We start from the raw sequence: 11,541 nt of genomic DNA on the forward strand, positions 1-11,541 counted from the left end.
AGGAAACAAACCCCAGGGATGGCGCCATCCCTCAGCAGTGCACACACACACACACACACACCAAGCACACACTAGGGACAATTTAGGATCGCCAATGCACCTAACCTGCATGTCTTTGGACTGTGGGAGGAAACCGACGCAGACACGGGGAGAACATGCAAACTCCACGCAGGGAGGACCTAGGAAGCAAACCCGGGTCTCCTAATTGCGAGGCAGCAGCGCTACCCACTGCGCCACCGTGCCGCCCTGCCTGTATAACATGTTTTTCATAAAGGAAGAATTACCATTTTCATATTAAACCTGAAATGTATTGATACCTAAAACAAATCTAAAATAAATAAAGCCAGAATAAATTGATGGATCTATAAAGCAATCTTTTGCCAGAGGGATAGTGACTGTACTGTATAAGAGATTTTTATGCATTCACACAGCACAAACACTATTTGTGGGGCATTGTAAGAAAACAGTATATTAAATAACTTATCTTGAGGTTCAAAGTGTCTTTATAAGTTTCAAAGTACTTTGCTAGCTAAACTGTGAACTTCCCATCTGCAGAAGTAAAGTAGTAAAGTAGTGATTGACACTTCATTTGTCATAAGGTAATGATAAATTTGTTATACAGGTTTTGCATTCAGTTCTTGATTTAAAACAGCTTGCAATGGAACCAGAGATGTCAGTGAGCCCCGAACCCCAACACAGTCCCGGGTTCAAATAAAGGAAGGTTTATTACAAAATACTTCCAAAAAGTAGCACAAACATACAGGTTTTCTGTCGCCACACTACACTTCCCAGCATGCCCTACTGGATTTGTACTGGACTCTTATATCCAGGGCTTCTGCCTTCTATTGTCCTGGGGGAATAAAGAGTCCCCAGTGATATCATCTTCCGCAGGGCTGTCCGTCTATCCACTCTAGTCTGCACGTCTGGGTCTGGCTCCTTTCTCTCTCCTGGTTGGGATCTGCCAGTTCGGAGCCTCTTGTCTGGGTAAGGAACCATCCCCTTTTCTGGTCGGGATGTCTGTCCAACCCCTGTGGTATTTACAAGATTCATTACTGTGAGATCATGACTAACACTTTGCACTGTTTTTCTTCAGTACGTTAAAAAGTATAATAATGAAAATCTTTTTCTCTCTTGCAGCAGTTATGTTTCAAAATCTGTTAAAGGGATTCTCCATATGCTACCTGTCATATTTCTTGCACTTGTAGAGATTGATTTTTGATATCACTAAACATTGCTCACTCAATATTTTTTTTTTTTAATCACAGGAGAAATATCTTAGAGATTAGCTTTTTCACAGTCTTACTTTAGCTTAATGTGCATGTCGCATTTTTGTTCTATTTTAGGTCCATGTCCGATATTTGGACATGTTCAGAAATATGCCTGACATTCTCCAACATCTCACTACAAACCGAGAAACTCAAATACATGCATGCAGGCATCCAAAGGTAATGTAACCTTACACATATATGTATATAAATATATATATATATATTTTTTTTTAACAAAAACAAATCAAATTTGGATTAATTTATAAGTATGTATTCTGCTAAAAATATCTTTTGTTCTATACCAGCACTGCACTGGATATATACTTTGTCAATGGCCAAGTACAAAAAACAATGTATATATAGTTGGTTATGGGTATAGTCAAGCTACAATTTAATATTGTGCTGTCTAAAGTTTAAAATAGTTGAGTGCAATGGTAATTATATGTTTCTTAATTTGATTGTTTTTGTAAGAACCACTAATTGGATTCACTGCTATTAGAGTTGAGGTGAAAAGTCACCTCATTGTAATGGGTGACATTGCAAATATGCTTGGAACTGACTTTTTCTGCACTGTGCATGGCACCACGTCTACTGCATTACAAGTGAATGTGAAGTGTTTTTAAGGCAGACAAAACCTTTTGTGTAGTAATTTATGTGGTGAAATGCACGTTGCTTCCATTGTAAGAATACTGAAGTCCAGGAAATGTTTTTATTTTTCATTGTTTGCTGCATAACAGTTAATTTTATTTTACTTTCACATAATTAAATCAGAGCAACGAAGAAACTCAAAATCTCAATACTCAAACTGACTCAAGGATTTTCTGAAATAAGAAACAGATGACAGTGTAGAGAACTCCTTATTGCTGATCTTAGGATTTACCATTTACCAGACAGCTAGCAAGAGACTATAATGTGAGTTGATGATAAAGAAAATTGAACTAATAAATATGCACAGTAATTTTCCTGTCACTATCATTTGATTTTCATGTTCTTTTGTTCTCCTGAAAGGCAACATGTTCATTTATTTTTCTACCTTAGGCTTCTTGTCCTCTTCCTTGCACTGCACCTCACACATCAGCTTCTACGACTCACTGTTTGTGAATAACTTGTACCTTTGCCTGCAAACACAGCAAGTAACACAGCATAATAATGTATGCCCAAAACAGTCAACTGAAATGATAGATGAATTGTACTGATTTGTCACACATGCAACTTAAACTCAAACTTAGTCATTCTTTACATATGCCATTATAATATGAAAAGCAAAGTTAAAGTTTTCCCACTGTCATGAAAATTTTTGAATTGTCTTTTTTGTGTTTTAGAGTACAAGATGTTTGTAATTGTATAAAAAGAAGAATTTCTGTTTTTACTATTGTTTGTCTAGAAGGTTATTAATAAATATATACAGTACATATGTTTATGCTTGCAGGATGATGAGTTCTTTAGGGGAAACAGACTACCTTGTGGTATTATAGCCAAAGATGGAACACCATTAAAGATTATCAGCATTAAGCCCTCCACCATGTGGTTTGGTGAGAGAACCAAAAAAACCAACGTTATAGTGAGGTACACATTGAAGTTGTTTCACTTTTGTAAATATAATTTTACCACCAATAGAATACATTTAATATATCAAAACTGGTTGTCTGGTTGGTGAAATCAATTTTTATTAATATAATTATTTTACTTTCTTTAGAACAGGAGCAAGTTCATACCGAGCATGTTTTTCCTTTCATTCCTCATACACAGAGGTATGTCCAATGTTTCATATGACTGTTTTGAGTTGTATATAACTATTTTCATATTTCATACCCCCATGTAGTTTGTAGGAATGGCAGAGAAAAAATTGCCTGTCATCCTAATTCATTAATCAAGTCCATGTGAACTTGAATTTCATGTTTTTTCCATAAGTTCCATATTTTAAAATATTTTAGCAAAATAAATGCCAGTGTTTTACACATTTTCACTATATGATTGGATAACTGTGGACTATGAGATGAGTAACTTTTTTTTCTTTTTTTGTGGATGTTTTTCACATTGTTTGCTGTTGTACAGCTATGGTTACCTTTCCAGCTTAATTAAGTAGCCACTTGCACGTGAAGTTCTCCCCGATGGAATGTCACAGAAACACACCATACAAGGTTTCATGGGGGACTGCTCTTCATGTATGTGAATCACGCTATTCCATGCTATGCCGCACTGCTCCGCTCAGTTTCACGTAGGGATCCACCTGCCACCCCTGATGAAGTGTCACTGAATTACACTATGCAGACTTTCTCTGGGGATTGCTATTTGATCAAATGTACTTAATTAGTCAACCACCCCCTTCCTCGCAGCCTCTATGTTTATATAATTGTCTTTGATAGCATGTTGCCCATTCTGGGATCATTAAATACATAGGCAGAATATGCAAACTCCATGTAGAACCTGGTGCAATGAGACAGGAATGCTTATGCTAAAACATCTGTACTAAACTTACTGCAGCCTGATTAAACTTATATGCATTGGCATTGTAAAGCAGCCCAAGTGCATGTTAACATTCTCCCTGCTATGCATGGTGCCCAGTCCAGGTGTTGATCCTGCATTGTGTCCTATGATACGTTTCCACTGCCCCGTGACCCGACCCTGGCTAACTACTGTAGGTCAGAAAGATAGATGGACAGGTTATTATTATTATTGTACTTATAGTTGAGAAAAATGTATGAATAAATTAGTGGCTGGAAGATATTGAGTACAGCAATTAATAGTAATATTGGGTGGCAATGTGGCATAGTGGTAGCAGAGCTGTCTTGCAGTGAAGTTACCTGGGGTTTGTGTGGAGTTTACATGTTCTCCCCGAGTGCTGTGGTTTCCTCCAACAGTCCAAACAAATGCAGGTTAGGTGGACAGACATTATAAAATGGCCCTAGTGCCCTGCAGTGGACTGGCATCCTATCCATGGATTGTTCGCCTTGGATGGATATATGCCTATAATGTTCAGTTATTGTCACTTGATTGCACTCCGGCTCAGTATTCTCCCTCTCGCTGAAGCACACGTGTGCAATAACAGTCTAATGGCAGCATGCAGTAACTTTGTGAAAAGATGAAATAAGCTTCCAGATAGTGAAAGAATATAAGTGATTATAAGTGCACCTTTTTCTTATTGTTGGGTAGTTGTCAACAGAAGAGAGACAGCAATTCACATTCGGGCATCAACATTGCTTGATGTCAATAATCACACTTGGGTATGACTTTTCAAGGTGAGTCCATGCCCCTCGGGCTGAAAGGTCATGGAGGAGGAGGAGGATGAGGATGAGCAGTGGAGTAAAACTAACAGCCAGTCACCTTATAAAATGGCTGAATTTGCATTTTGCTTTTTTTCCTTGTTAAAATAACATGAACATGCTCTTTTATATTGTAGTATGTTTGTATTCTCAAGACACAGATCAACATTTTCAGATGGAAAAATGTATGTATTAGGTATATTTAAGGCTTTTATGTAATAGGACCCCGGTACCCTTCATCCTCTGGGTAAAATGCAAGAATGAGTTAGTTATTTTTTTTTTATTATAACATATGCTTCACTGTAGAAGAAAATTTCCTATGGCAAATTAATATATACCATGATTATGAAGAAATAGGTTACTTTATCCTTTAAGCCTCTTTTGTATTGTGTTTGCTTAGTTATATATGTGCATTGTGCTGCTGGTGGATTTGTTTTACTTGTTTTACTTTTTTCTGGTTCCAAGGTTAGGGATTTTTTGATGCACATCTCTCCTGCTCATGCTTATCCTAATGTTATCCCCATGGGCAAAACAACAGAAGACATCATTGAGATGTAAGTATACTCAGTCCTGAAAATTACACTAGCTTGTACTGCACTTGAAATAAATATAGATTTAGGCTTTCATAATCTACTTTATATTTTGGATCTGTTACTCACACCATAATAGAACTTTAAAGGTGAGTAAGGAGGGGTCATTGGTCTTCCAAAAGTATTGAACAGGTCTTCGTTCTCAGTACACTAACAAAAATGTATTTCTTAAGCATTATTCTAACATATATAATTACAATCAACATGGTTATTCACTAACAAAAATGTTCTGATTATGTTCTTATAGTTAGTCTCCCAGCTATACACACACAGCCTTGCATCTCATTAACATTAAAAATTTGCAGAATATATTTTAAATTAGAAAATATGCTGAAAAGAAAACAATTTATATCAGTACTATTTTTAAATGGTGACTTACAGAATACAGTTGACAATAAATAAACAAAAATACACACAAGTAACGCATGGACATTTTCCTACTAGTTCTACACGTTGAGTCTTCGGTAAACATTAGCCTTAATGTTTAAACTGCTAAGCAGTGGATGAAGTTTACAAACTGATTAACAAAATGACTGACCTTTTCTGTGTTTATTATATTTCTATAAGCTAGTACAAGAAAACAAATCTTTTGGTTGTCCAGGTAGGTATGTTGGTTATAAAAACACATTTGATACATTTTATACAAATCTTGATCTGCTAATAATAATGGAGTAAATCACCATTTCAGACTTAGTAGTAGTAATCCTTGGGATTGTTAATTCAAGCACAACTGGATTTTGGTTAGAAACAATAAGCATAGTATAATTGCAAGGTCTGAGAGGGGGTGAAATGAAAATGTACTGCATTTGTAAGTGGATATTTAAAAGAGGCATTATTAAAATAATACATATCTGTTATGTTAAACATGTGTCATATTTAAAAGTCATTACTTTTTTTCAATTTAGATTATTTGATATATAAAATAAACTTTTATCTATGATCACATTTTATTTAAGAAGCACATGATGGCAGGGTGGTATAATTATGATGAATGCTCACCAAAGTTTAATTTATGTGCATGCTTTTTCATTTATATATAGTTATAGATGTTTTAGAGGTTACTGTGTGCTGGTGAAAATATGATGCCTCATGCCTAATTCGACATTTTATTCTGGGAAATATATTTAAGTAGTTTTTTAATTGAAAGGTCTACCGTATGACTAATTAATTTAAGGTTGGATAGCTCAAGCTTAGCAAATTTTAATTAGCGTTTAAAATAAAGTTACAGTATATAGTAATCCATAACAATTTTGTGTATTTTCCTTTTTGCAGCTTGCAGCCTTTTTGTATGTCCAATTCCAGAACAGAAGAGAGTATGTATAAACCTTTGGGAGCACTAAAAAGAGCAAAAATGATGTCATACACAACAACAGGTAATGCATAGTCTTTTGGTTAATGCATTTAAACAGCAATATTGTCAGTTCAAGCCTTGCTTTTATATCTCATTGAATGGAGCTGAGTAAATAATTTTACCTACCTTTGCTCCAAATACAAAATATATATAAGCAACAATACGGTATCTTTTTACCTGCAGATAGAAAGATGCTGTATACATTAAATGTTGATGTGTCAGAAGAGCAAACTAGTACTTTAAAATTCATTGTAGCAACGTTTTTCCAAAATTACCAAAGTTCAACAGCTCTAACTTAAAAAATGGGATTCAACAAAAGCCTGACACGCTGAAATGATTCCACAGACAAAATATCTTTGTTTTTCAAAGTTTTAGTTAAAATTCAAAGTAAAGCAGTTCACACAAAAAACAAAATTAAAATAGCAAAAAAAGAGAAGTTCTTGTTAAGAAAAGTTTAAATCTTGTTACATTTCAAATCGTTATAAATCACTTCAAAATGTTTCTGAACCATTTCAAGACGATGGTCAGAAAACGGTATACCTATCCCATTTCTGAGTTGAAAATGGGTCTTTTAAGTTTACTGGGCCCTGTTCTAAACAATATCTGACACAATTAACACAACGTATCTCAGTTATAGCAAGAACAGTCTCTCTTACTAACTTATAGGGGGAAAAGACTATACCATTGTCTATGACTATGAAAGAAAATGTATATTCTATTGAAATTAAGCAAACACTAATATGAGTCTAACTCAAAGCTTAACTTTAACTTTGGCTCTTCCATTCATGATTATTTTAAAATACCCTTGAGACTTTTGAGACTGAGCCACATCTGATATTAGTATAGTATATGTAAAGAAGTATTGTCAGGCAGATACAAACTAACAGGCAGATGATGGTTTGTGTGCTACTTAACATTGTTTTCAATGCAGGATGTCTGCAAATTTGTCACCCCATGATTGCATGTAAAAAAAACAGTAAAAGAAAGACCATAGTTTTTGGTCTGATTTGTACCTGCTATATTTGTAAGTAGAAACAATTGAGGACAGGACAGGAAACGACTGGTGAGAGCACAATTGTGGAGGGTTTGGGTGTAAAACAATTGTTATGAGAGAAGTGTAAATCCTTTATGACAAGTTTTGAATACATATATTTTTGCTAGTCACACTAAAAGCATCACATTTGTGTCACGTACAAGTAACAAAATTAGAATTGAGCTTCAGCGTGAATACAGTGGTTTTGGTTTCAAAATTAAACACAGGGTGGTGTTAAAAAATGGTGCAGTTGCAGTCAACAGCATGGTGTCATTCTTGTAAAAGAATAAAAATCTGAAATAAGCCTGGGTAAAAATATAGATTTTTTTCAATTGTTATTTTTTGTTTAAACAATTCAATATCAGTTCTTAAAGTCTCAAGATTGATCTTGCAAATCTCTATCCTGCCCAATTACTATATGCAGATTTTTGCTTAGCTTTGTTTTTTGCATCCGATGCAGTAGATCCTGCTAATGTTCCTATTAAGGCTTTCTATGGAAAAAGCACTTTAGTTCTTCTTCTTTCGGCTGCTCCCGTTAAGGGTTGCAACAGCGGATCATCTTCTTCTATATCTTTCTGCCCTCTGCATCTTGTTCTGTTACACCCATCACCTGCATGTCCTCTCTTTACTACTTCACATAAAATTGTGTGTCCTTTTTAACTGAAATCAGCATCTTATACATTTAAATCAAATGTGTGGACTTACTACGGATTCAAACTGTGTGTTGGTAAGGAACACCTAGATAAAAGCAAAGCCATATGTAAGCTGTGCACCTCAGAAGTAAATTATTGTAACACAACAAATTCGAGAAATCACTTATCCCGACATCACAAAGAAATTTTGTCCCTGTCGACATCCATACAAGTAAAGCCTAAACAATTTGCACTGTAGATGGCGTTTAGCTCCAAGTTTTGGTTAAATTTGCCTCATGCCCAAAAAATAGCAGAATCAATTGCAGTTTTTAATCTGTAAAGATAAAAGACCTACAACATGCAAAGCAAGAGGGCAACTTTCAGAACAGCCTGCAGTACAGAAGTGTGCGTGTGCTCAAAGCAGCTGACTTGAAGAAGCTTCATTATAGCTGCGTTATGAGTCACAATAGCCAGTTCTTTTTCTTTCATGTTCCATTCATTCAATGCTACTGTCAACAAGCATCAGCTCTAGATCCTTTTTTTTTGTCTGAGGACTGTCACGAAACATTTTTGGGACTAATGTAATACATCTGCTATAAGTGAGTAACTGAAGATATTTGTAACATGTGAAGAATTATAGAAAGACATGAGTCTTCCTGCTGTATGTTTAATTTCAACTAATTCAGGATTATTTTAAATGTTCAATAGGGGAATAAATTTGGCTAACAGTTTAGTTGAAGGTTGTCTACATGGAGATTCACAACACACAAACAGGTTATTGAATACATTTATTAAGAAGCAATATTTGATTATTTTAGAATATTATGATTTGCAAAAGATGTTTTATAAAGTAAATGCTGTTGCATAGTATTGAAACAAGGAGCACCCCCATAATATGTTTGGACTCTGATGTGGTGATACGTATATTAGTTAAATTATGGTGAATTTTAAATGAGTGCAGTGCTTTTTTTGTTGTTTAAAAGAGCAATGATATTTTGTTCCACATCTTTCAAATACTGATGTTAACTGTTCAATACTAATCAATTATTTCTTCTTAAATGTCATTCCATGCTTATGCATATGTTATGAAGTCACTATGTAGACACCACTCAAATAAAGTGATACCGAAATTTGTCACATTATTTTAATGTTCTCTATGCATGGTTAAGCAATTTCTAAAAAAATCCACCACTTCAAATATTTCAGTGCATGCTAATTTATTTAAGATATAATTGATATTGAATTAAACCAGGGCAACGTGAATTGGAATCAAATTGAATCAGGACTTCAGTGCTGATACTTCTCCCTAATCCGAAACAAAAATAACAATGATTCAACAAATTAAATAGTACAAATCAGGACACTACAAACTGGAACATAACTTAATCAAGGAAATAACTGCAGGGAAATAAAGAAAATAAAAAATCCTTCTATATAAAAGCGGTCGGGATTGTCCTTCCGTCCCGTGAATGCTACGCAGGTGCGGAGTTTCACACACGCCCCATCCATTTTGCAATGCACGATGGGATTTGTAGTTTCGTTTTTCCAGGTAAAAGATGATTTTCTACTCCAGACTGTGCAATATCTTCTTCTTCTTTCTTACTATATAAAAGCGGTCGGGATTGTCCTTCCGTCCCGTGAGTGGAAAGCGTAGCGGTATTTCGCTTATCACAGACTTACTACTTGCAGCTTGCGGTACAAAGCGACATGATGTGAGCAGAGTTCTGGTGCTCCCATCGCTCCCTTGCTTTTGTGCGCGATGCACTGGAAAAATAGACAGAATTATGTCTCTGGAAATAATTAATGTTGATGGAGTACAAATGCCTCACCGCGTAGTAAATATCAGGGGGGTTCAAAAGGGTGACCTCAATATAGAAAAAAAGTTTAAATTTCATCACAAAAATAGCAGAAACTACGAGTATTAAAGTAGTACCGCTCAAATGCAATATAACCAAATGAATGAGTTTGTATAAAATATCAAATTGATCTACATATTGAATTGCCTTAAGAAGTGGTCAACTTAAAAGTCGGTCACCTTAAAAGGTGGGTCAGCCTAGTAATAAATAAACATAGTAGTCTCAAACCTATACAGTACTAACGGGACCTTGACAAATCATTGACAGTTTCTTGGATTTAATACTTTTTTTTTTTTTTGCCGCGCACTTAAAATGTTGAATGGGGGTCCTACTCAACTCTACTCAACTCTACTCTACTCTACTCTACTCTACTCTACTCTACTCTACTCTACTCTACTCTACTCAAACCTGCCTCCCTGACAACTGAAGTCCCAAATTATTCAATCAAACAATTTTTCAGATACCACATTAAATTAAACCCATGCTGCCAACACCAATTTGTTGTAATTCAGGAGAAAACAGCTGTGGTGTTACCGTTTTGTAATAATGAAAAGTTTTGGAGCCCCAGTGTTATTATTTATTTATTTCTACTTCAAATACTGTATGTTGTTATTTCTACCTCAGGATGCTCATAACATCTTTATTAATAAGCTTGTTGTTGCCTGGAATGGGAAGGCATGGAAGGTGAGGACCACAAGAAGGAAGCCTCCTCTGTCAGTTATGTTGTAATGCACAATTTGTCCTAAATGATGTAATATGCTGCACTGACAACATGGGTAAACTTTTGCCAGTTCCCTGATGATTTTAGAATGTATATTTACAGGTTTGGCAATGGCCTATTGCACCTATTGCTTGTTTTGATAACCGCTTAGTTATTGTATTTCTTTACAATGATGTGATGAAGATAACCTCTGGTGGATACAACAAGCAAAAAAACTGATTTTCGTAAGCCATATGACCAATCTGCCAATTCTGACATTTTAAAATTTTATATAATGAAATATAACAAGATTTTCTGGTATTGTGATAATAGCTATTGAATCCTGTTGCCCACTCTGATGTCTCATTCCATTGACAGGAGTAGTAGCCACAGCAGGATCCTAAAAAAAGTATCTGGACAGAACAGAGTCAGTTATAGTTTATTATGACCTCCAATTTTGTATTTTTAGCTAACTAAGATAGCTGCAATATGGAAAAGTAATCAGTAGTTCTCGTCAGGATGAAATTTAGATTGATATGTTGAAACTGACATCAGGTTTGCAGCTGAAAGCTTCACTTCCCACAGCAGTGCAATTTGTTCTTGAACCTTTAGAGGATCAGCGAATAGACATGATAATGTACACTGTAGGATATATGCAATGATATTTTCTGATAAGTAAATAGGGTCCAGTTTATTTGGAGTTTTGAAATCTACTCTAAAGTTCAGTTGAGGTCACAGTGGAGACTCAAGATACTCACACTAACAAGGTCACAGTATTGCAGGGTTCATGGTTATGCACAGTAGAGAAAAAAATGAGAGGTTTAGGGAGCAGGTATCCTGCTAGATGC

The 11,541-nt window shown here is 35.3% G+C and overlaps 1 protein-coding gene across 3 annotated transcripts in view; it reads left to right on the forward strand.

Moving 5' to 3' along the window:
* The window catches only part of dclre1c (DNA cross-link repair 1C, PSO2 homolog (S. cerevisiae)), a 35,910-nt gene that overhangs the window by 21,550 nt on the left and 2,819 nt on the right, over positions 1-11,541 (forward strand). For 2 of the 3 annotated variants that reach the window (XM_039761482.1, XM_039761485.1), the window contains 5 exons: positions 1,344-1,445; positions 2,677-2,834; positions 2,965-3,019; positions 4,997-5,085; positions 6,394-6,494. In XM_039761482.1, coding sequence (XP_039617416.1) covers positions 1,344-1,445; positions 2,677-2,834; positions 2,965-3,019; positions 4,997-5,085; positions 6,394-6,494 — 505 coding nt within the window. The remainder of the gene's footprint in view (positions 1-1,343; positions 1,446-2,676; positions 2,835-2,964; positions 3,020-4,996; positions 5,086-6,393; positions 6,495-11,541) is intronic. The other variant, XM_039761484.1, reaches the window with a different exon arrangement.

This window comes from Polypterus senegalus, chromosome 8 (genome assembly GCF_016835505.1).
Source record: "Polypterus senegalus isolate Bchr_013 chromosome 8, ASM1683550v1, whole genome shotgun sequence".
Lineage (NCBI taxonomy): Eukaryota > Metazoa > Chordata > Cladistia > Polypteriformes > Polypteridae > Polypterus > Polypterus senegalus.